The 26,239-nt window shown below is 42.8% G+C and overlaps 1 protein-coding gene across 1 annotated transcript; it reads right to left on the bottom strand.

Annotated features, from left to right (window-relative positions):
• Positions 1 to 6,334: 6,334 nt before the first annotated feature.
• On the bottom strand, positions 6,335 to 25,699 carry ntn4 (netrin 4). Its single transcript, XM_028433745.1, has 10 exons — positions 25,288 to 25,699; positions 23,740 to 24,293; positions 18,529 to 18,807; positions 13,999 to 14,125; positions 13,576 to 13,761; positions 8,860 to 9,073; positions 8,692 to 8,780; positions 8,084 to 8,152; positions 7,510 to 7,683; positions 6,335 to 7,425 (listed from the first exon to the last, which is right to left on the bottom strand). The coding sequence occupies exons 1-10, from the start codon at positions 25,331 to 25,333 to the stop codon at positions 7,286 to 7,288; spliced, it is 1,878 nt and encodes a 625-aa protein (XP_028289546.1). The 5' UTR covers positions 25,334 to 25,699; the 3' UTR covers positions 6,335 to 7,285.
• Positions 25,700 to 26,239: the final 540 nt, after the last annotated feature.

Genomic DNA, 26,239 nt, shown 5'->3' on the forward strand with positions numbered 1-26,239 from the left:
AATGAGGTTAAGGATTGGGCCAAATTTTATTACTTTACATAGTTTTCTGCTGGATATTGCGTGAGTTATCTCTTTAGATCAATAAAGTCATATCATATTTTCCTCGAATGTACTATGACCTGTTGGAATCTGCAATCGAGAAACCAAAAACAATAAATAATGTCATCAAAATGCAAAGTAATTAAATATAGAAATACTCAAGCAAAGCACATTATATTACCTGAATGAATGTAAAGTGTCACATTTACCGCTGTTCTGCTGCTGAAAACTTCTCGTTGCAAGAATATTAGTTAATTTGACAAAATCAGTGCAACGCTCTAATAAATAAATAGACGCAATGTAATTATATACCACTAGAGGGAAGTGTTACATCATTTACATTCACGTATAATCCCAATGGTCATTGCCATTAACACTATACTGCCAAACCAGATCAGTACAATCACATTTATATTTCCAATCAAAGGTCCAGAAACAGGATTGGCTTCTAACTTTATTTATAGACAAATTAGAAGGAAAAAGGATTAAATGCTCACTCATATGAAGCAGTTCTGCTATATTAGGCTATTATAGCAATTGTACTGTAGTTTTTGGCTGCCTATATATTTTATGTACTACACCCCACTTTATAAGGATGGTACCTATGCAATTGAATTTGAAATAGAAATTGAAATCTATTTGTTTACATGTGCTTTGTAGTTTTAGTGTTTTCTGGCCCCCTTTGTCATCACAGCCTGTTTCAGCTGGACGTACCTTCACGATCTAGTATTGTTCACAAAGTTCAAAATAGCCAGAAAGCTAGAGTACCCACCAGATCAGCTGCAGTTTCCATGGATTAGATGCATTTTCACTTCATATATTTCTACATGAGGGCACAAAGAACCTGTCAGTGTGTGCAGCATGTAAGCATAGAAGTGAGCTGTCCCTTTACTTTTTTGGATATTTTTGGGAAATCTGATCTGTGTCCCACAGAGTAAATGTCATGTTTCAATCTGTTCACCACTTTTAGTTATCCAGTCTAACAAATGTACCCTTTAATTCCAGTGGTTTTGTCTCCATCTGTAGAGTTCTGTCTTTGGTAATATCATCACAATACTATGCTTGTTTTTTCTACTTTCACAATTGTGTGTGTGTGTGTGTCCTCTGACCTTGTACCTTTACAAACTGTGTATGCTGGTGTGTAATGCAGGTGTAGCGCTTCATGCTGGCTAATGGGGGCTGCATGGTGGCACTCAGTGTGTAGATGCTATCAGTGTAGGCTGGTGTTTTTAGGGAGAAATCATCGTCTGCTGCACAGATTTACGTCTCAAAAATATAACAGTTGTTTGTTGATTAGGCTGTCAAAAAATTGTGAAAATGTATGGAAGGGTTACACTTTGTGGTTATTGTTAAGTCTAAGTCTAATACAGTCATTTTCAATAAGAGCTTAAAGGCAAGAGTCAGGTTTCATTCAAGAAATTTCGCCTGAAGGAAAACTTTTAATCTCAGCACACGTCTGTGAAGAATCCCTCTCATGTTCTGATTAGTGGGGAGCTGATCCATACAAGCCTCATTAAACCCCTTCTGAACAGGAGGTGTGTGTGTGTTTTCATGCCTGTGTCCAGACGTTTGTGTGAGAGAGATTAAGGGGCGTTTGTGAGTGACTTAGAGAAAGAGGTATGTGTTGATGTGCCATGCGATGCCTGTGAATCATCTCTAATGTTTTTCTCCCTCAATGTCCCCGGGGCCTTTACTGCCTTCGTGTCCACACATGCTAACTCACCCTCCCTCTCCTTTTCATCTGCACTCTCTCCTTCTCATAAACACACATGTTTTTTTTTTGTCCGTTTCTTCTGAAGACCTCATGTCCTCTGCCTTAATCGCTAGGTTTAATTTGAGCATTAAATCTGATGACTTAATAAATCGTGGCAGGTGCTGCTTACTGTTTGGGAGTATTTACTGCATGCATCGTTATCAAATTGTTCTCATGAACGTTTGTGTTAAACTCACACTATGTTACCTCTCCTGAATCAAACAACACATTGATAAAACCAGCTGGAGAAGAGCTTTGAGCCTCCAGTTTCCCAGGAGCTTGTGGAGATGGAAGCAGACATATGCTGCCAATGAAAGTTGGACTTGAATTTGAAATGCTGTCAGAAATGTGACGCATAGGGGATGAGAATGTTGTTCTGGCTCCTGTCTCCCAAGTGTCAATAGTCATATATTTTCCTCCTAGTACTACAAATCTGGCCCAGTTTTTGATTTTTGTTTCTTGAGTAATGATTGATAAGTTTGGCAAAGATAGAAGGAGATGAGTTATTCAGCTCTCATTACATGCAGAGAGCGTGGTGTTTCTGGTTGTTGTAAATCAGCACTGCAGACGTACAATTGTCTGCTACCTAAAAGAGGTCCATGAGGACATGAGAGCACTAATAAGGGGTGCTCTTTTTCCAGCATGGTGAAGACTGCTGATTTTTGGTAGAGAGAAAATCTGGAAGATGACCTCTAAACCTTGTTAGCATTCAGTGCACCACTGAAAAAGTCAAATCTGGTCATAAATATGACTGTTTGTGAAATTAAATAAATAATTCTCTATGAAAGGTTTGTCCCAATAAAGATAGAAAATACACACATACATGAAACAACCAGCAGTTTTGCAACTTGTTTTCACTGAAAGATGGTTGGTGATTTCAGTGAAAGGAAGCCATTCCGGTGGTTTCATGGTGGTGTTAACGCAGCTGGATACGGTGTTTGTTTTGTGGTGGCTGAAAACACAGGTGCCGGTAAAGCCAGAGGGGGGAAATGCCAGTAAACAAACACATCTCCTGTAATTTCTGCTCCAGACTTCCAGCCTGTGTGTGTGTGTGTGTGTGTGTGTGTGGAAGGCTGAGTGTTAGCGTTGGCTACTTTACAGCTCCTGATGTTTAATAGGTTTTTTATAGAGTGTCCCAGCTTGTCGTGAGTGTTTGTTTTTTCTTCCTTAACTGTCCGTCTCTTGTCACGTTGATCTGTGGGTTTATTCATAATGACTCAATGACATCAGGACCTTGTTTGAATGGCTGTATAATAATCATAGATAGTGTCTTGATCGCTCTGCTATGTCAACAGCACTGTCCCTGTTCTGGCTTGCTCTTTATGTTGAGAAACATTCCTGATGTGTGTCTGTGTGTTCCACGTGCAATTGAAAACTAAAGAGCATGAACAGTTTCTGAGGACGGAGCTGGATATTTTTAGGTTTCAGACTGGTTTTTCTATGCTTCAATCTTCTCATTTCCTTTGTAAGTGATGGGATAATACTGACCACATGACTCACTTATCCTGCACACACTTCCTCTGACTATAGAGATATGAGAAGAAATCCAATCACCACATTTTGTTTGATCCTTTCAGCTGTTCAGCTTTTCTAGGAGGAGTTAACCTGTGCTGAGTGTGGTTATCCTATTTAATAATGATATATATGGGTCTTTTGCAAGCACATGATATATAATGCAGGACTCATTTTTCCTTTACTTCTTCCACTGCTGTTCACTGCACACCTTCAGATTCGAGGTGTTTGTGGTAAGTGGCCTTGAAGTGTAGACACAACAGGCCACAAACACATGCACTGCTGCAGCTGAACCCCAGACCTCTCTCTCCTCGCTCTTTCTCTCTCTCTGTGTGTCTCTGCTGATCGCTCGCTCATTGTCCCAGGATCGACTGGCCATTCTCAGCCTGTGATGGAGATGTCCTGCGGGGGGTTGCATGGTGTGGGAAACTAGTTGATAAATGAGCATTTGGCATGCTCGCACAGATGCATAGTTTGCTCCAGTATAGTTTATGTGTGTGTGTTATTGTAGTAATGCATGCATGTGTGTATATAAGTGTGTGTGTTTGTGCCTGTATGAACACAATGCCTCGCTTGTGCTGCTATAGAATGGAGTTATGGCCTTTGTCCTGTTAGCATTCTTGTGTTGCCATTGGCCCCGGAGTGCATGGCAGCTCCCGCAGGCTTGGAGACAATAAGACCCCCCCCCCCTACCACCACCACCTCCTACCTTCCCTTCCTCTCACTGGGAGTCACAATACCCCTCTTCGGCAGCACCCATCAGCTTGAGACAGACACCCTGAAGCTGGCCTGCTTTGGGTGTCACAGCAACCAGCACCCAGAGGTCCTGGGTCTTGATCAATGTACTAGGTTCCAAGGGTTATAAATAAATGCTTGAACTTTTTTTTTTTTAGCAACTGCCACCTTTTTTTTAAAAACCTTTACGAATAATTAAAGACCAGTGTGTAAGAATCAGGGGGATCTAGTTATAGTTGGTTAGGATTAGTCCTTAATATTTTTGTTTCTACAGCTGAACAGAAAAAACAAACATTCTAAAGACTGAAATTCACAATTCTGGCTGTTTTTAAAGATGAGCAGCTTTGAAACTGGGGGGTTGGCTCTGGTTAACGTCATTTTGGCAGTGCCTGACACTTATCTAGTGAGACAAACCGTTTGTGGACTAGACTGTAAACATGTTTGTTTCTGCTGTGAGGTTGGACATCTTAACATGGAGGCACTAAGTCCTGCACTTGCTGTAGCTTCATTCCAGTCTGGAACTTGCCTTTTGTCTAAAACTAAAAGGGATAATTTACAACCACTGTTGATGGGCAATAGCTTAATATCATTTCAGTTGTGCCCTCTTTCTTAAGATACAGATAAATGTGGTGTTGTGGTGTGCAGTAACATTAAAAAGAATCTCCTTACTCACTTCTACCACTGGCACTGAGTCACATTCCTCTTCCTGTATGCACTCATTCACCCCTTCCCCTGCTGTCTGGAAACAGCCCGGGAGAAAGTAAGAGGAGCCGTGACCCCTTTGCCACAAATCTGTGAATGGGCCATGAATGAGGAAATGTGGGTACAAGAGGCTATCCGGCCTCAGCTGTGAGAAAACATCCACTCCCACTCACCCCTTGTTGGAGAGGCGAGGCCAGCAGACAGGTGAACAACCTTCGACCTGGCCTGCCGCAGATTACTGCTCGATGCGCCAGGAATGTGTCCACACCTCTCGGCCAACCACGTCACGGCGAGTGGAAAACACGCGCTCCGTCTAAACCCAAACAGAGTGTGTGTGCTCGCCCAGGCCTCTCTGTTATGATCTACATTCTGTGGCGCTGTGTGAATGTAGGGGAGAGTGTTTTGGGAGCGAGAGTGATGGATGACTTAATCTGAAGGGACACAGCAAGAGGAACAGGAGGTGTCTGTGTGAGAAAGAGAGCAGCATGATAAGGATATTTTTGTCCAATTTATGTGAGGTATTTCAAGGCCTGGGCAGTTATATCAACTGTTGTTGAGAGTTGTTCGAGTGAGTGTGTCTGGAGTCGGTTCTGCTCAGCAACAAGGGTTCAATGACAAAAGAGATGATTCACTACAACACAGGTCTTGGTTTTTGTCCGTTATTTCTTTAGGTTTGTAATGTTATAATCACATAAAAGCTGACAAATGGCAATGTAGCAAGAAATCCAGAGAGACTAACGTGTTTAGAAGAGAAAATAAAGCTGCCACACAAACCATTTGTTACAAATATCATCACAGTTGAAGAGTCGCCTGTCATGTGGAGATTCATTTATTTAGCACTAACAATCACAACGCACTTTACAGAACCACTAGCAATGAGATCTGGTTGCCAAGATGTTTGCTAACACCATTAGCTTTAATACCAGAGACCACGCTATCTCAGTTTGGCCAAGTTTTTATTCGAATAAACATACGGAACAATTCAGTGCAAAATAATTCTCAAATAAGACAGCTGTTGCAATTAGCAAAACCAATTACCACTTTGGGAACAGAGCTTTAGCTAAGCAACAATCTGATATGCTAATGCTAAACATTTTACTCAGTTTTGCTCTTGAAAAAGATTGGAGTCGTTCTTTTGATTTGACTCCACAGCTGTGGGTCCACGTAGATGTCCTAATAGTTAAGAAACTGCCATTTAAATTGAGGACCTATATGTACTTTGATATTTGTCTTATTTATTTTTAGGGGAACACCACAGTGTTACAATTATAATACAGAGAATGTTCATTTTAAATGTTTTAAAGTTTTGCTTTTTTTTGCTGCTGGAACACATTTTCACTTACTATTAGCCCCAGATGCTTTTATGTGTAATGTATTTAATTTAGACTGTACGTACTCACCTTATTTGTACCATTATAAAGTTTCCTGTGCAATTAATGTTTACATAGCTAACATGATGTAAATGCCTGCGTATTGATTTACGTGTTTTGCTAATCTGGATCAACTGCAGTTATACTTAGAGTCATGCAGCTTTATCAGAACATTCATATGAGTGATAGATAAGACTGTCAAACTGCAAAAATAAGAGCAAAGTTGAGATAGGATGGTGTGATGTTTTAATATTACCATGTACAAAAACAATTAAACAGGGAGGGAAAGATGAGCAATAATATTTATATAGATATATACAAATAATACTGTACAAGAGCACAAAGGAAGGAATAACAAGAGTTTTCTGGATTTAGCAGTGGACTGTAAATATGAGATGAATCAATAAACATACTGCTGCATCTTTAACATTGGACCGGTTCAAACCTACAGATGAGCTTCAGAGCACGACTGAATCTGGACTGTGCTCACTGTTGCATTCTCTCTCTCTACACACACACACATACACACACACACAGAGTCAGGCAAATACATTCACGTTTAGGGTAAAAACCCATTCGCTCTGATTTCAACACCGGCGCACCTGGACTGACTAAGATTTAACCACCTGTAGCGGCTTGTATGGCTTGTTCAGCGTCACTCTGGGTGCTTTGTACAATTTTTCTGCACCACACACACACACACACAGTTGCCTCTAGGAGTGTGTGTCCTCTTTAAAGGGGGGTGGGTCATATGTGAGTGTGTGTTTCATCCTCCTCTGTTTGTGTGACTGTTTTCTCCCAGTCCTTCTCAGGCTAAAGTGCTGCAGAGGAGGAAGAACAGTTTTTTGTGTGCTTTTAATAATTGTCGATATTCCAGGCGTCATTCAGTCATTCAGAATAGAGCTCATAAAGTTCATCAATGTCTTCAGCTGCAGCAACAGATGCTTGACTCCTACATAAGAACGTAAGAATGACAGTTTCTCTTGATAAAATGTTGTGTCCTGCATGCTTTCAGTTTGTACAGTCCACCATTGAATGATAGCAGAGAAAAGTGAGGAATCTAATCATCTCAGTTCAATTCTCCAAAATCCTGCTTAGATACAACAATCCACACCCGGGAGACAGGGCAGTCCATGTCTTCATCACCTGTCTCTCTGGTGTTTCCACTCTGCATCTACCAGTTGCAGTCTTTCTTAAGTAGTGTGAGAACTTTGCGCCCCAAGCTGGCTTTCCAAGGTTTGACAAAGCTCTTCATGTTGACCAGGAGGCGGCCCTGTTTACGGTCCGAGTGCCCTGCCACCAGGTACTCCACTCCTGAAAAAAATAGGTCAAAGGACAGTCAACTTAGAAGCTATATATTTATCTCTATATGTGTAAATATGTGTGTGTGTGTCTGACCTGGGTTAAGGATGGGGCAGGTGCAGCCCCGTGCAGTCCAGGACTCTGGGTAAAGTGTGACTCGACCTCGCTGTATCTTCACTTTGGTGTTCTGACTGAGCACCTTCTGAACTTTGACCTCCACCTCAGCATGGGAGCCCTTATCATGAGCTGACAGGACTTTTACTTTCAGCACTAAGGAGCCAGAGAGAGCAGATAAAATGAACCAAGAGTATGCTGAAAATCTGCCATCTTGTTTAGCACCTACGTGCTAACAGCTGTACTAAAATGGAACAAACGGTTAATATAAGCTGTTATAGAAGGCTGACGTGGCGCTATATAGTCTGTGTGTTTGGTAGCTGGGCAAACTTTAAAAGGATCATAGAGTTTTTTTTAGTTTGAGCTGAAATTCAGATTAGAATCTCGGTCCCCTGAGGGCTTTGGGGAGAACGGGGTTTCTTTTGGATCAGTAACTATATGGAGTTTATCTGGAGGTCATCATTTTTTGACCTATAATGATCTTGGATTGCCTCGCTGACTGTAATGAACCAGACCTAATTTGAGTGTGTGTTTGTGTGTGTGTGTGAATTCTTACCGTATGCATAATTCATGGTGCAGAAGAGTTTACTGTTGGTCAGGGCTTGCTCTTTGCACTCACACTTCTCTGCAGGGGACAAGACACGAGTACAGATTTGTAACATAATTAAATAACGTGTGTGTGTGTGTGTGGTCGCAGAAACTGTACGTAGTGTCCTAAGAATGCAAGTACACTGTGTGTGTGTCCAAAGGAATGTGCCTATGAAAGCAGCATTTTCAGGGTGGTGGAGGTAAAGGGGGGTCTAAGAGAAGGGACACTTGGAAACCACACACACACACACACAATACATTGATTCCGTAGTGATAACGTGCCCTTACATAATGTCTCCACACAACTTTGTCTGCTGTCTGTAATTACATACACACCAAGCCCAAGAAATTAAGGACTCTATTCAGACTAAAAGGTCACGATTATGGTTATTTGTTTTGTCCCTAAAATGGAGGCAGGTCACCATTATGTTTATGAATAATACAAGTCCACACATCCATCTTTGTTCCATGTCTGACTGAGGCCCCATCAAGACTGTCATTACTTAACCATTAATGCTTGGTCACTGGACTGTGCAGGAAACACACACACACACAAGCAGAGTCTCTATATCTCACCTGAGTAGTGGAGGGCAGAGAAAAGTTCGTCTACTCTGAAGATCCTCACAGGCTCGCTGGAGTTTCCCTCTAAGTTGTACAGATCAGAACTGCAGCACAACATTACAATAAACATTTTACTAATCAATTCATCAGGACTTAGTGTGACATTTGGTTTGTTCAACACACCCAAATATGCAGTCTCCAGTAAACGGGTCACAGTCTCCTGCGCAGTCACACGGCCGGCAGCCATATTCATGAAAACCCCAGTATCCCACCATGCACCTGTCACAGTGGGGTCCACCTACTCCTGGCTTGCAGATGCAGTTTCCGTTGGAGGGGTCACAGAGCGAGCTGTCAGCCAGGTGAAACGGCATGGAGCCCAGAGGGTGACAGCTGCAGGCTGGAAAACAAAATGTATGCAAACAGTTCATAGGCTGAATTTTTAGATATCTTGCTCTTAAAAAAAGTCTTAAAATTTCAAGGCCGCTTCCTGCGTATACATCTCCCCGCTCACCCCAGCTTAAGCTCCACCTCTTTGTTCACATATGTCTTAACAAGAACTATGGTTGCAATGCCATTCTTCTTGAGTTGCAGTGCCTCTGCATTGCTAGGGCATTGAATTCCAATAATCCCTCACTGTCTGGACAAAGTCTCTGAAGTTTGGATCAGCAGTGAGGCTAAACAATATGTTTCTCTAATTGCTTTCTCTCCACACACACTCACACGCTCAAAAAATGTGGATCTAATTTTAACCACATCATGCATTACATAAAACAATAGCACTGGTGTCAGTCAGAGGCTACATTCACATCTTATTTAATTTTGCTGGCATGATCATGCTCAAAAAAAGAACTGCTGCTGACAGAATACCTCAACAAAATTCACATATGAAAGACCCACCACAACAGAGGAGCAGTGAGTCTAAAGGTCTCCAATTAATGAGCAGTAAATCATAACTTATCACCTGCACTTTCATCATTTATCAGATGATCTATTGTCTGTCTGCTGTTATTGTATTGTAAGACAAAGGCTTCTTTCTTTCTCTTATCACCCACACTCACACGTTTGCTTTTATTATTTTACGACATAAACTTAACCATCACACTTGAACAGAACATTTACACAGCTTTCAAACCGGTCCTCACAAAAACACAACAAAACACACACAGACAAGCACTCTGCCCTCTCCCTCCCTCATGTCCCCTCTAATTGTCTGCCGATAGGGTGCTCTTCAAACAACCTCCAAAAACAATATACTTGCACACACACTGTAACACCCACTCATGTTTCCACTGAGAAAACTACTGTCTGCTGGGACATGGAGCCTTGCAAGAGTAGGTGTCAGGCCTCCCTCATAAATCTGTCCCTATGTTAGGGGGCAGGACGAGGATGAGACGTGGTGGTGAAGGAAAGGCAAAAGACGAGCAGGGAGAAACAAAGACAGGGTGTTTGCAGCCATTTCTCTCCTGTTTAATGATGCTTGAAGCCTGAATGGCAGTAAATGACTGCTTACTGTACACCCAGAAGCCCTCTGAGCTCCTCTGTTAATGCTGCATTTGTGTCTGGAAACATCATGAGAAATTCACATGACTGTCGACCATAAACAAACATGACTGAAAGATTACTGTTCAGTCTTGACCTCAGTGGATGTTCAGGTGCTTTTGATTGTTATCACATGACTTACCATCATTGTGTAAACTTCTCGATGTGGTCAATTAGATCAACTGTTTCAGAAATCAATAATCTCTCAGCTAAACCTGTGTATCTACGGCACACAAATGTCCATGAGCATGGAAAGATCGTCAAAGAGTCCTTAAATGAATAATCAATATTGTGGCCAGACTTCAATTTACATACACTAAGGTGAATTTCTCCATTCTGCAATAAGCCTCTCTGCCATTTTATTGGCTACCATGTTGATGAGAGTGAAGAGTCTTCCCTACAGGAGGCCACAGAAACACAGAATCATTTAATTCTTTAATTTCTTTTTAGTATAATATTGGAACTTTAGAACAAACCTCTTATATGTTTCATTGTTTCTGACATTTTTAAAACTTCTACAGTGCATTTAATTTTTGTACAAGAGCTAAGAGCTTGTGTTGGATTTTATGATTTAATTGTAATTTTATTTTTTTCGGGTTTGTTATTTTTCTCCATAACAACGATGGTACACTCCTTTCTGAGAATCAAACCAGACAGTCTATCAGACAAATAATCACACAGCAAAGATAAGATAACTCCTGTCATAAAACTGAACTGTATGTGAGCTACAAAATCATAAAGATATCACATTTTGATTGTTTATTGACGTAAACATGCACACCAGGCCGTATCAACACTGCTGAGCAGCCACCATGTATTAATAATTACCAGAGATTACAGCATTGCCTCCATGTAAAGCCAGAACACGTGTGAGTTTACATATCTGCGTGAGAGTTTATGAGAGTTTCAAGGGGTCACCATGCAAATGTATGTGTGTGTAAGAAAGCTGTCAGCTACAAGGGCTCTGACAATGAATACTTCATGAGTGTGTGCTGAGACATGACGAGACACCTGTCTGAACAAAAAAAACCCACAGCAGACAACAATCTACACACACATACACACTGTAACTTTCCCTCCTGCTAAACTGTTTCGGTGTGTATGAGCTTGAACAGAGTGTTTTCTTTCCTGGGCCCCTCAGAGACTGGTATGAAAAAAATGTTCTTCACGACACAGAGGGAAATTCCTCCATTGTCAGTGAGCGGCTGCAGTGGGATTTCACAACCTGTCTACTTTTGTCTCGGGGTTCTCCGAGCACGCTGTCGCTGTGTGAGGATCATTAGCTGCTCTGCAGGTGAGATTTCAGGTGCGGAAAACAGACACGGCCTAATCGCTGAAATTTAAACCCGACCATATCACGCCTGCTGCAGGCAATGAGCTCAGTTCATCTGGTAATCCCTGTTTACTGAACTGCAAGTAGTGGATTATTATTTATGTTGAGCCTACATAAATATGGGATAGTCTACCACTGTGCTAGTGGCAATAGGAGGCATAATGCATCCTGAAAGAAAAGCTAAAATCACATTTTCAACTTCTCCCAGTGGTCATTTGTGGTATTGCAGCCAATAAAGCATTTTGCATTTTTGGATTTAGCTAATCTAAAAGTGGGAGAAAAGGTGGAGCTCAGTTGGATGCCTGACACCCACAGTTCGACATGACTCCCACCTGTCACATAAAAGGGCTACATCATTTTTTTACCCAAGTAAACATGTTTTATTTTCTGTTGTGTTTTAACATGAAGGTCTATTAATTAATTGTTTGCATGTTTTTGGTCTTACCCCAAGTAATATAAGCATTAAAATATTAAACTAACAGTTTGAGGTAAAATTAAGGCTTTATGATTGTCAAGATATGTGATGTACACTTTCACTTTTAAGGAGAATTACAATCCTTTCCTGACCTCCAACGGAGCATCAGCTACTAAAGGATTAGCATTACTGCTTCATATAAATGCCATAGCAACAACTATGCTTAGGTTTAGTAATAGCAAGCATGCCTACATGTTTGTATGGAAAATGTGAGAAGAATTTGCTCAATGTTCAGCTTCACAGAGCTGCAAGCGTGGCTTTTCTTGCAATCTTTAGACACAGAATGATTAGACAGAATAATTTGCTGGGCTGAGAGATCACAGATGTTTTTAGTTCACATCTCTCCAAATATGAAAAAGAAAATGACAACGTAATGACAACTCTGCCAAAATTGGGCTGATTGTCATCACAATCTGCTAATCTGGGTGTTTTAAACGGTCTGGTGCTATTTGACAGTCGTTTAGGACTCACTGAGGTGAGTGTACATTAACACACACAGACACACACACGCACACAAGTCCAGCATACCTGCAGGACTTAGCTCACTGGGTCAAATCTGATGGATAATCTGAGGGAGAATGTAGCCACCGCTCTCTGTTTATGGATGACTATCTCTTGTTTACTTTAGACTCATCTCATCACCGGAGGGCAGTATGCTGCTCAACCCACCCACCATAAACACACACACAGACACTGACAAAGCAAGGACCCTCACACAAATACTGACGATGATTACCCCAAAGCACCATAAGATCTGAGTCACCTCTGAAAAATGGCAGAAGGACAGTTTTGTGTTGAGCTTTAAGTCAGGACACAGGAATGCCGCCATCTGATGATTAACTATGGTGTAAACCTTGAACATAGTGTGGTCCGTCTGCCACCCCACACACATACACACCAACACACACAGAGCCAGGTGCCCATCAGATTTCAGCGTCATCCAGCACGTCCCAGCTTGTGATCTCAGTCCTCAGCATTCCTTGAGAGAATAAGAGTGCTGTGCCAATGTGGTGTGTATGGGGTTAATGTTGTGATTCACACCAGCAAGAGTCTGTCACCACAGGTATGATTAATTATGCTCTCTGACATTTTAGAGTGTGTTTTACATGTCGAGGGTGTGACTTTCAGTGTCATTTTGCCACAACGCATACAGAAAACGACACCTCACATTTCCCTGTGAAATTCCTCATGTCATCTCTCATAATTAGACTTCCATGCACAACACAATATTCGGTCAGTATGAAGTAAGTGAGCTTTTATTTTAACAGATACAACTACATTTATGCCTAATAAAAAAACATAGTATATTTATTCTCACTTCCTGGTACCAACACAGTGCAATACTGGCTAACATTACCTGACCCCATGCCAGTGTATTGGTTAACTTGCAGTTTACAATGTGAATTATTTGTCACCTAATGTTGACCTTACTAATGCAAGATATATGTAGTGTAGCTAAGCTTAGCTTGATTCCTCTGTTTTTTTATTGGATAGGAAAGAATACTGAATAGCTTGCTCTCAGTAGGGAGGTGTGTGTGTGTGTGTGTCTTACGTTTGCAGACATCTGGGGCCGTTTGAGGTCGCTGGGGGTCTCTATAGAAGCCGGGTTTGCATTTCTGACACTGTCGGCCTTCAGTGTTGTGCAGACAGTCGCACACGCCTCCACTGCGCTGACCTGATTCACGCCATGCCGCCCAATCAAAATGGCAGCTCTCAGCATGTCCATTGCACTTGCACTCTAGTGTACATGAAAGAGGAAACCATCCATCAGAATATAGCACTCACACTACATGTGTATATTACCATTTGTACATTGCAGAAACTCAACAACATCATGATCTACAGCCTGTAAAGAGAACTAGGGGCTTTGGTTCATAAATCAGAGAAACTTTATTCACAGTGGTATTCTGATGATGGGCTGCACATTACATAATGTTTTTCCTGTAGAAGGTGTGAGCGCGTTTGTTCAACTCACTCCGACATTCGTGCGGCGCTCCCGTCAGTCCGTCTGCAGGCTGCCAGGGCCGGTCGTTGTAGAGAGGAGCGCAGCGCTCACAGTGATCACCTGCAGTGTTATGTCTGCAGACACACTTCCCATGGACCTGAGAGGGGAGAGACAGAGCTCATTAGCAACAGGCCACATGGTAGATGGAGGTAGAAATGGAAGGAACAAAGAGGTCAGTGTGATGGAAAGGAACGTTTCCCACATGGGCATGAGACTATTGGAGGTGTGGAATTCTGTCTTCTTCTTTTTGGTCTAAACACCTTCATTCTTTTCTTTTTCTGTGACTTCCTGCTGTTCTCTGCTTCTCTTCTTTTTCTCAGTTTCCTCTGATTTTCTGTATCGGTCTCTCTCTCTCTCTCTTTTATATGCCTGAAATTAGTGAATGGAGATTGATTGTTTGGCTTCATCACTGGAAACAAGAATGGGCCTCTGCCCTGAAAAGCCTGTGTGTGTGTGTTTATGAGTATGTGTGTATGAGAAGAGTGCAAGTATGCAGCTCTGAGAGCACAATAACAATCTCCTTGTCATTCCTGTGAGCTGGAATGCCATGCATGCTGGATAATGATTGAAAAGGGGGGGGGGGGTCAAGGCATCTGAGGAAGCTCTTTATTTGTTTGCGTTACACCGTGCAACTGTAATGTAGGACACACAATTATACAATGATTACAGAGGTAGACACACACACACACACACACTAATCAAGCTTAGAAAATAATGGCAATTGCACAAAAACGCACATCAGTTCTTGTTTCCCACGGTGTGTGTGATGTGTCACTAACTAAATGGCTCTGATTCACACACAGGGAGTATAGACTTAAACACATCCACATGGTTTGCTATAGGAGCAGAGATACAAACAGCATGTCCTCTGCCTGAACTGACCCCAGATCAGCCCCCACCCCCCATGCACACACACACACAAATGGTTTTACACGCATCACACAGCTTTTCAATCACACTAATAGAGGGGGCAATTGCACAAATGAGAGGTCTGGGGAAATAAGTAGCAGGAGACCTAATGACACATTTGACAAAAAAATGAAGAAGTAATTAGTGAAAAGGAGCAGAAAGAGAAGAAAGAATGGACATATAGGAGGGAGGAGAAGGACAAAAGGCCAGCAGCCTAGGGCTGGAGTCCAGACAGCTGGTATTTCAACCAATTTCACATGTTTACCATTCCGTGATATGGGACAATTAACACATGTACACACTGAGGCCTGCACACACCCAGTCGTGTAAACTGTGGACAAGCAGGGCTGGACTGAAGCTGTTGATCTTGATTAGTTGTCTTTGGGACAACCAAATGTTTAAATGGAGTTTTGAATAATGGTGCCAATAGACATGCTTCATTCACACCTGCATCTGAGGCATTATGGCAATGATAAAGGAATTCATTGAACATTTTGACATTTTTATGCAAATCATGTTTTTCAAACAATTGTAATGAAAAAAGCAGATATGTATATTTGCCTCTGGTGTTACTGAAGGAACATACGACAACAATGAAACCCAGCATCTTAGCTAAGCCTTGCAAAGGCATTACTAGTCATTTTCACAACAGACAGGATGGCTTTAGTCTTCTTCGCCTTGTCTTAGGTGAAAGAGTCGAAATATGGGGGCATGGTTGCTGTGTCTTTAAGAAAGTAGCAGAGGTTTTTTAGAGAGCTTCAACCTCTGTGTGTGAGGCAGGTTAACATTAAACCACACACGATATTGTGGTTAGCACAACAAACCATATGTGCTTCTTTTGCTTGCATTCCTCCACTTTGTTCCATAAATACAGGGCAGCATCACGCCTATAGATGTGTGCACAAAAGCAGCACTGTGAAGTGACACTTTTGGAGCGGTAGAGGACATGGTGCAAATAAAGATGAGAACAAAAACGTAGAAACACACACACTCTCTGACTGGCCGTTAATGTTCCAGTATCATGGGCCCCAGATGTCATTAAGTGTGTGTATGTTGGCTTTGTGACCAACTAACAGACAGTGTAATCACCCTGAACCGCAAACTCCCCTGTGGAAGGACAGGAGCACAAAGAAACAACAAACAAAAAACAAACTGGCCTTTTTTCATCTCACAGCGTCTCAGCAGTAATGACAATCAGGGCCACTTTCTCTGCCGATTACTGCACACACACACACACACACTCTGAGCAGACACAACATTGCATGCCTAAGAACACACAGCTATTACATACAGCAGACCATTATGAACGCGAGTACATGAATAGAACAGAACGCTGCACTGTGTTTAACACATAGAAAAATGCATATCCATACACACAAACGCACACACACACCCTTCCCTTCCGTTCCCCAAGCGATCAGTAATCTCTGCCCTCATCTCCTGTCTTGTGCTGCTCTGCTTGTTTGGGTTTTGCCAGAAACAGTGGCTCTCTGTCAAAACGGAGACACAAAACAAACTGCTGATAGGCGGGTAAAGGCACTTATATAACCAGCGTGTGTGTTTACCGAACGCTCCTGCATGGCACATAGCACCACCGCTGCGCTCCAATGACCTGAGGCAATGTTGTCTAGAATGACAGTCGAGAAGGATTTACTGTTCAAACTTTAATTTTTAAGTGCAGCTGGACTAAAAGTTGAGAAGAAATACATATACTTGGTCTTGTATTCCCCAGCAATATAATGATTTATTATGATTAATATGATCCTGGCGTGCAGAGAAGGGTTTTACAGTGCTCTGGTTGAAAGAGCATTTTAGAGGATTTTCTACCCTCAAAAGAAGGAAATCCTCATGAAAACACTCAGCAGAGCTACTTGGAATTTCTTGGCAGATTTAAAGAACTGCGTCTAATAAATCGGCTATCAGCAGCTTCGTTATAAAAAGCTGGTGTCAGCAAAGAAAACACATAAGAATCGTGCCATTTATTTATCATGCAGAATACCAAACACACTCTGCTTCATAACAGTTTTTTAAGCTGCTCGTCTGAAGGCGATATCTGGACCCTGAAGTGAGCTATGTTGTGTTTTGACATACTTTTATCATTTTATTCTTTATACCATAATGGATTCATAGATTAATTAAAGATGTTTAAACAGAAACACATGTCAAGTATGAATAACTTCAATGATAGTTTGACATTTTGGGAAAAACTACCCCTGCCCCTGTCAATACCACTTTATTGAGAGTGGTAGCCTATAAGCGACAATACAGACAATACAAAATTAAAAATATGTTCATGTTCAATAAACCAAATATAACTCCAAAATGAATGAATGCTAATATTAGTGGTCATTAACCTGCTGCTGTTCGGCAGCTTAACTTATGCAGTCCTGAACTGACGCCGGTCCGATTATGGATTTGGACATATAAAGGCCGGCCTCAATTATAAGCCGGGTCTGATTTTCTCATAAGGTAAGGAGCAAATATATAACTATAAATATAACATAAACAACAACAACAATTTATGCCAATGTGTGAAATTGTCATGGAGACACATAAACAAGGCTAAAGAAATGTACGATGACATTAATGATGAAGGGATGTGGACAACTTTTCAGCTAGTTCTGGATGGCTGTCCCAAATATAAGCAGGGACAATTTTGCGATTTAGGCAAATAAAGGCCCGGGCTATTTTTTAAAGTTTTACGGTATGTTTGCTTTATAGGATGTTTATGCAGAACACCATAGTATAAAACATAAACAGCCTCTATCAACTTCACAAATCTATAATCAGTTAAGTATTGCTATACCCCAGGACCATTGTTTATCTGTCTAAATGTCTTCGCCCATATGCTGTAAAGGAAACTCTCACTTTCCTGTGGAACCTCACTGATTGCAGGAGAACAGGCGTTCAGCTTCAAAGCTGACCGGCGTTTCTGTTTGTGGAGACGGCTGCGATAGGATCCGGCCTCCGAAACACTTACGCTTGATCTCCAGCTAAAGAAAAACATTATCTGTTCACACCTTTATCAACACACACGCACATCAACGCAGCTGTTTATCTGACCAGACTGAGCCAGAAGTGCAGAGGAAACAGGGGAGATGGAAAGGTGACCCCTCCTTTAGTCTGTTATTAACACGCCTGCCAAAATAAAGTGAACAAGGCATTCAGTGTGTAACTATCAACCCTCTTAAATCTTGATTTCCTTAGAAAGAGTGAAAAAACCTGCCCATGGGGTATGATTACTGCTTGATAATTATCAAAACAAGTAAGACTTGAGGATTGGCTGAAGCTGTCAAAACATGGCAGACATGGAAGAGAAGCTCAATTTATCACAGAATCGCAGCTAAAAACAAGTTTGTTTGCACTGGAAATCTGATTGCATTAAATAACACCAAAGAGGTACATCCAGCAAATCTAGAAGTGTTTTAATACTTTTTACTAAATAATTTGGTTTTAATTCACCACTAAAGACACTATTGATGGAGTACTTCTAAGAGGCTGAGGGATCCAGAGAAAGGTTATAAATGGACTTATTTTATCAAGGTCAAGAATATAAATACAAACACAAAAGAGAATTTGCTCTCATCTTACCACATGATTGGTTCGGTCTCTGATTGGCTGATATCCCGGCGCAGGAATGCACTGCTCGGCGTGGCCATTGCAGAAGCAGCTTCCCTTCACTATCAGGTCGTAAATGGCAAAGTGCTGTGTGGGTAGAGCCTCTTGATCGGAGCTGAGGTCTTTGGCCTGGCAGGGACATGCCTGATGCTTCAGCAGACGAATCCGGATGTTGGTCACCCTCAGCTGCTGCTGGCCCTCCATCCCGAACGGATCCAGGGACTCCCACTTTGGGAGGGTTCTGTAGATGACCTGATATTTACAGAGAGACGAACAGTCTGTGTTCAATCACATCATAATCTATTAGCATGAACAAACAGGCCTCTTTTTTTAACTTCTCTCTGATCTGATGAGCCTGGGCAGGTTTTTATGGGACATGCGTAATTTAAAGTGATGATTGACAAGCATTCATGCAATATCTGACTGGAAGAAATGCAATGCTAGTTACCTGGTGTCTTTAAAAATGTAATAGCATTGATAATTTTGGAGAAATAATATAGAAGAAAGCTGCAAAATCATGTTTGTGCAGCCCTTTGTCCCTGTTTTTGAGGATCATAGAAGCTTGCGGTGGTGACATTGTTTTGGTGGTCACATTTCAGAAAATCTTTTCTTAGCAAAGAAGTTATAGCATGCTCTTTCTTCTACAGCTCCCCTTCATGATTTAAAGGGACTAGACAGGTGTATTGAGCAGCACAATCAGGTTCATTGATGCTGCTCATGTCGCTACATCTGTCACGTTAATGGGGGTTTGTTTTGGTATCATTTGTGGCGTACACTCTGACCTTACACATCACATGTCCTCATGTGACCACAAAGGCGCTGGGTGTCTTTAAATGTGTGTACTCCCCCCAACTCCCCTTCTCTTTACACTGTCTGGTCCCTGGACATCCTTCAAATTGAAGATCCCTTTATAGCCTGCCATCACCATGGCTACTGCTGCCATTAGCAACCAAAACTGCTGCTGTTGTTAGGGTGAAAAAGTTGGTGTCTGCCCCAGTTCTTGCTGTGAAAGACTTATGTGTGTTTGCAGTGTGTATCTTTACCAGGGTGTGTTTTTGTCACCGATATCATTGTGTGTGTTTATGTGTGTGAGTTTTCTTCTGGTTTCATATGCAAGAAAAGGCCCCCATGCTGCTCCCTGATTGGCTCGATGACTCACCGAGAGTGTGATGGGAGGAGCGCTATTAATTTCTCTGTTGTTGGAAAAGGTCACAAGGTTACGGCATTGTGGTTCGCAATTAAGAGAACACGACAAATAGGACGAGGGGCGCCGGTCCACGGGAGAGCGCGGAGAGCAGGGCCAGACAAAGACGAGGACGGAGATGCAGTTCCACATAACTCAGGGCCGGACAAAAGGCTTGCGACAGCACGGCGACACCACAGCAACACTAGCACACACGCACCAACGCTGGCATGCACACAAACATACGCTGATAAAACACATCAGTGCATTCCTCTACACACCACATTCCACAAGAGACCTTCACGGAGCTTCTACTATATATATGCTGATGACACCAGAATTTATCTTCCTGTGCGGGTCCAAAAGCTAATCCTGGAGTTCTCATCCTCTAACTGTTTTAAAATTTTATTCACAAACATGTTGGGTTCCAGTTCAGGTTGTCTTTTCCACATTCCCATTTCCTATAACATTAGTATATTAACAAAAGACATACGTGGGGCAAGGGGGGACTGTATGTTTGATAAATGAAGTGAACCTCTAGCAGTAGACAAATCTGAATACCTGGAAACCCAAACATGTATATAAATCAATGGATCGTAATTTGATGCTGTTGGAACTTTCCGAGTTGTAAATCAGACTTGCCATTTCTTTCCTGTTCAAATTTGCAACTGGCAATTCAGAAATGCCAAACTGCTGTTTCTCCTTCTTCCTTTTCACAGTTTACTTCAGGAAAACAATTAAATTTCATCCTACTGCCACCACCTGGTCAGTGTTTCCACACAATCTTATTTTACTGTGAAAGTATTTTTGGATTTACATGATGCCAACAGTGAGTCTAAAGCAGCGAAAAAAACACAGCCAGTGAAAAGTGTCTAACTGAGTATGCTGTGCTGAAAGCAGATTACTGTTGGTGAAAAAGTTTTACACCTGCCATGAAGGTATGTAACAAACTGCAGGCTCTCTGTGGGCTCACTGTAGGCCTCTAAAAATCTTTCTTCCTGTTTCAGGCTGAAAAATGAAGTAAGCCTGGCTTTAACAGGCCTAATTCCATCAAAGCAATGTGGACTGTAATCTGGTAAACAGACACAATGGGCATTGATGGGAGAGGGAAACAGAGAGGGGGGGATGGGTGTCTAGCCATCAGAGCAACGGCACTTCCTTCCTTGCAGACAGATGGAGAGCCGACTGTATGTGTATCTGAAAGGGCACAGACGAGTGTGTGTGCTCGACTTACTGCAGAAAAGAAGAAGTCAGTGTGTGTGTGTGTGTGTGTGTGTGTGTGTGTGTGTGTGTTAGCTGGTGTCCCTCTCTCTCTTCCCTAAGGAGGTCAGTCTCTACAACAAACACTCACATTCTTCTAGCCCAGCTGACCTCATAAATAAGACAAGGAGCCCTGAATACACACAAACACACACACACACTACCTTTTCTCCACAGAGCAGGTGAACACGAAAAGCTTTCAGCGCATGAGATGACATGCTTTCATGTTTGTGGGAGAAAGGGGAGAAGCAGAAAGCTGAGAATACCTGCAGCCTGTAATCGCTCCCAGCTTCAACCCCCCCCCCCCCCCCCGCTCGCAAACCTTCGCTGCCATCCATCACAGCTTCCTCTTCCGCTCACATGCAACCCAGCATGCTTTGATACACACAGACGACAAAAACAAACAACTTTAAATCACTAATACTTAAGTGCATAATGTTATTTGTCCATCAGTCTGAAGCAGACAGACAATTAACATTATGCGGCCTAAACACCTTCTTAGGCTAAGAAATCATTGGAAATTTGCAGCTGAATCTTAAATTTTAGAGTAAATATTGTCTTATTTGTTGGTCTTAATACTAAATGTAAGAAATGTTTTGCATCCTGTAAGGGCCTCAATATGCGCAGTTTTCAACTTTTTCTTTAACCTTAATTTGTCAGAAGTAAATCGCTAAAGCTACAACCAAACAACACTATGGTCACATGACTTCACTGTCACCACCATCATATTACATCGTATCATACATGTAAAAATTGCCTTGATCTGGTTGGTTTATGATGTTAATTCAGACAAATAAAAACATCCCTTAAGTGCTAAAAGCTAAATTCTGCTTCCACCTATAATGGAAACCTTGAAGCCTAATCCTAAAAATGACATTAAAGCAGGTGCATGTCCCACATGCTTAGTATCCTGCACTGGCTGGTTGTTATGACCTCACAGAGACCATGGGCTGTCACTACAGGCAAAGGCTTCAGACAGAGAAGGTGTGAACAGCTGAGCAGCAGCAGCTGGGCTGTCAAAGCTGTTGACCTCTTTTAACCTCAGGGTCATCAGTTGAGGGTTTAGAGGTCAGAGGTCATGTTCCCAGCACAGGTGATACTAACATAACATGAGGAGGAGGAAAACCAGTTTGCTATTTTTACACCTTTGCACACAAAATGTAAATAAATATTTATACACAGCATGAGGAAATAATGTCAGGAATCCTTGGTAGTAGCAGGGAGAGCCCGTCAAAGAGGGTGTAAATGCTCATCACACAAGAGAGCTCTGCAGGGAGCCTGGAGCAGCACCACGCTTGGCATGCCCATGCACACACATCTGCAGAGCAGCTCCCGACACACACTGTTTCAATTAAACATCAATGGAGCTCAGGAAGCCCTCTCGTGCTACAGTCAAAGTACGCCTATTAAACACTCAATCATGCACTCACACAGCTTCCCCCACCTGGCTGCGCTCCGCTTTCATTCTGCTCAGTGTGCTAACTATACGCCGTGTGACTCTTGCATGTTGCGTGACTCATTGCAGAAGGAGCTAACTTTGTTCCAGAGGGAGGGGAAATGACAGACAGGCTGCGCTTTAAAAAATCTACTGTTTGTTAGCATGGTTTAGCCGTCACACGCGGCAGGTACGGCATGATCATCCATTCACAGAGGTAGAAAACCTGTGACCCCCTCCAGCACAGCACTGCACTGCAGGTGTGTATCCGTCCTCTACACCTACCTTAACCTGCTGATCAGAGGTAATTCAAGAGCTGATTTACACGCGAACCTAAACTTTTATTTACTTTAACTGCTGCTTCTTGAGGTTTTTCTCACTCACTTCTTGCATTTAAAGTCATATTCCCGACACTGTATGAAGGATTGGGGGAAATTAAGCAACCCAGAGAGAAGAGTGAAGACTGAAACCTGATGTTAGGTTAAAGGGGACGACCACAGCAGAAGACCCACAACACCACAAACAGACAGCAGTTCAACAGATTTTTTCAACCAAGTAGCAGTGGACAGGTAGACCAATGAGGCACTAAGCTGGAACCAAAACCTGGGTTCAGTCCAGCTGGGGTCCACTATTAACCTGATGTTCTGGGTGATAGGTTGCATGTCCACTAGCTGTAAGGTTGACAGTTTGGTCCTCAGCCTTGACTGCATGCCCACCTGTCCTTACACATGATGAGCTGACACACACCATTTACACAGAACCGTCTAGGATGTTGTCCTTAGAAATGGTTATAAATGAATAATAAAATAACTTCAAAGGAAGGCATGCGCCTGTTATGAACTTTGAATGATGAGATCATCAAGTCACAGACAGAGAAAGGTACAGTCAGCATGTCATTAATGGGTCTTTGTTGTCTTCGTTCGAGAATGTGTAAATAAAAGGCATATATGGGTTGTAAAATGTGCCCTACATTTGTCACAGGATGCTGATTGGTCTGGATCACCTGTGGTTTAAACAAAGCAAACCTTTCCAGCACAATGCTGTGATGCACTTGACACCTCTGGTTGCTCATCTATCAGGAGCACAACAGAAGAAGCTCATGACTGAATGCTGTCTTTCGTGTTGCTCTGTTTTGGCCTTTGTCAGGTGTACAATGTCCAGTACCAGCACAGATCCTGTGAACCACTTGTGTGTAGCTGGAATATGAACCTTGTGTGGCAAAGGTGGACTCCACCAGTAACAATGAGAACAGAGAATAAATGTGTTGCAAGCCTGTGGACACTGAGATGATAATGATGCATCTCACCTCTCCCCGGTTGCAGGGATAAGCGCCTGAGTACTTGGAGGTGCAGGTGGCTCCATCCCGGCCCACGTCTGCCTTTTCCTCCTGCAGCCCGAAGGTGGCGGTACAGTTGCTGGCATAGTACTGTAGCATCTTCCATGTCCGCCCAAAGTCCTGTGAGCGCTCCAGGGTCATGGCAGCAGGCCTTGGTGAGCGAAACACAATGATGAGATGCGTGAAGTAGAACTCCGTCTCCAGGTCCAGCTGCACTGTCTCTGACTCCACCCCCTCAGCAGACTGCCACCAGGTGTTTGGGTGGCGGAAGGAGGAGTCGGACATGGACCCGGCCAAGTGGGACAGGAGGGGGAGGCCGGCATTGCATTTGGCACACTTGGCAGCGCTGCAGGCCAGGTTGGGGTTGGGGTCAGAGTAGGAGCAGTAGAGCTCGGTGCTGTTGTTGCCACAGACAGTCTGCGTCAGGACCTGGCGCCCCAGGGCCAGGTTACCCATGCGGGGGTTGCAGGCCCGGCTCTCGCAGCGAGGGGCCACGCCTGCACGGAACACCTCCACAGAGAGACCTGCACAGAGAAAGGAGGAGAAGAGGGTGTGCAGCGGCGTCAGGTATGACAAGGTGTGGCAGTTACAAGAGTCCGTTACTCACAAATAAATCTCCTAACTGGGACTATTTGTTGAAGAGGAAGAACACATAACAGAGACTCTGACAGACGACTCTTTGTGCTGACGTAGTCTAATCTGATATTAGCCAGTAAAAAAAAGAGACATTCCACAGAGATTAATGACCAGACACACCTGAATCTGTGAGAGTGAGTGGGTGTGCTGAGAGCAAGAGTGACTTAATGTGTGCGTGTGTACACAAGTCAAGTGATTTACCTCGATCGGAAGTGTTATGCAAAAAGGGGGATATTGGATAATGGAGGCATTGTGCACCTGCCTGCCTCAGACTGCAGCCGTGCAGTGTGGACTCTGACACAGATAAAGTTTGGCAGCTCTCTGGGAGGATGATCAGGTGCATTCAGACGCCTTCCAGGCGCTCTGCAAGCCCCCCTGAGGGCCACAGTGTCATCTTCCAAAGTGGATTTATTATATTTAACCTGGAGCTTCCTTTGTTATTTTTTTCTCTTCCATGTGGAAGACCTCACAGACACACTATTAAAGCTTTAAGGAGATGAATTATTGGACTTTTGCACCGAGGAACCTTTTTCTGGATGAATTATGTAACTGTCTGTAGGTGGGGAGGTCATGGGAGGAGTGAATCATTTACATTAAATTCCCTTTGATCTTATCAATAGATATTGGACAGAAATCAGTGATAGAGTTGTAAATCCAGATCACACATATTGTTTAAACACCAAACTAACCAAAAATAAGCAACAATGAGACTCGTCATTAATTATTTATCATTAACATAAGACCTGTTATATCATTATGTGTATTATTTCAAAATAAACTTTAAATTCATGCAAAGCATCAACTCTTATAGAGCTTAAATTACCCCAAAACCCAATGGACTTCTGCATTGGTGCACTTGTCCCTAACAACAATGACACTAACCTGCATCTGACAACACGGCCAGACTCAGTACAAATAAAACCAACATATCTCCTTCCCAGCAGGAATAATCCAGAAAATATGAGACTGAAAACTGAGCCAGAAAATCCGCTGGGGTTATTCAGACATCAAGTAAGCATCCAAAGAGAAGTGCGCAGGGTTCAGATCCAGTGTGGACTTTCTCTTTCACTCGATCCAATACGGCGATAATAACTCAAAAAACAACATGGTCCCGGACGGTGCGTGATGTCCCGGAGAGAAAGGAGGACTAGGAGGACAAGAGGCGGAGGAGGAGAAGTGCTGGAGAATAAGCCCGCCGGATCGTCTGCAGCTCCGGGACCTGCAGCGTGTTTCATTTCCCCGCAGAATGAGCCCGCTGGCCGCACATCCACACGTCTGAGGAGCGCACCGAGACGCGGAGGTTTGTGTAGTGACAGCGCACCGCCGCAGCTCCGCCTCTCCTCCGCATTTTTCCCGGACTTAAAGGAACATTCCAGTTCACTCCAGAAGGTCTCAACATGAGGGTCCCGGACCTATAAAAGGCCTATCGAAGAGCTGAAGGGGTCCAACTTTTAGGAGCTTTTAATGGACAAATTCAGACCTTCTCTGTTTGGGTAATATTAAGCAACACACAGGTACAAAGGGTGTAGTATTTTCACCAGAAGGGGGTGCTGTTGCTCCAGTCTTTTCTTCAATTTCTTTGGTACATTAGAGGTTTTTAGAACATCACAGAAATCGTCCAATAACTAACCAGCTTGATAATCTGTTGGATAAACTAAGCTGTCGCTGCCTCCTTGGACCTAGAGCCTTTGATGTCATCTTTTACATTCTACATTTAAAATGGCACTTTTAAACGGTTTTAGTCAGTATTTATCACCAAATGAGGTAACCTCTGTGACCCAGTGTGGATGCACACCTGCAATTACCACCTGCCACCACAGGTGCCGCCAAAGAG

The sequence above is a fragment of the Parambassis ranga genome, chromosome 2 (assembly GCF_900634625.1).
Source record: "Parambassis ranga chromosome 2, fParRan2.1, whole genome shotgun sequence".
Classification (NCBI taxonomy): domain Eukaryota; kingdom Metazoa; phylum Chordata; class Actinopteri; family Ambassidae; genus Parambassis; species Parambassis ranga.

Excerpts from the sequence above, each read along its gene's own strand:
- ntn4 (XM_028433745.1), bottom strand. The coding sequence starts at position 25,333 with ATGTTGGTTTTATTTGTACTGAGTCTGGCCGTGTTGTCAGATGCAG. Across the intron at positions 18,808-23,739 it reads ATCCCTGCAACCGGGGAGAG|GTCATCTACAGAACCCTCCC; the intron begins GTGAGATGCATC and ends TGTAAATATCAG. Across the intron at positions 13,762-13,998 it reads AGCGCCGCACGAATGTCGGA|AGTGCAAGTGCAATGGACAT; the intron begins GTGAGTTGAACA and ends CATGTACACTAG.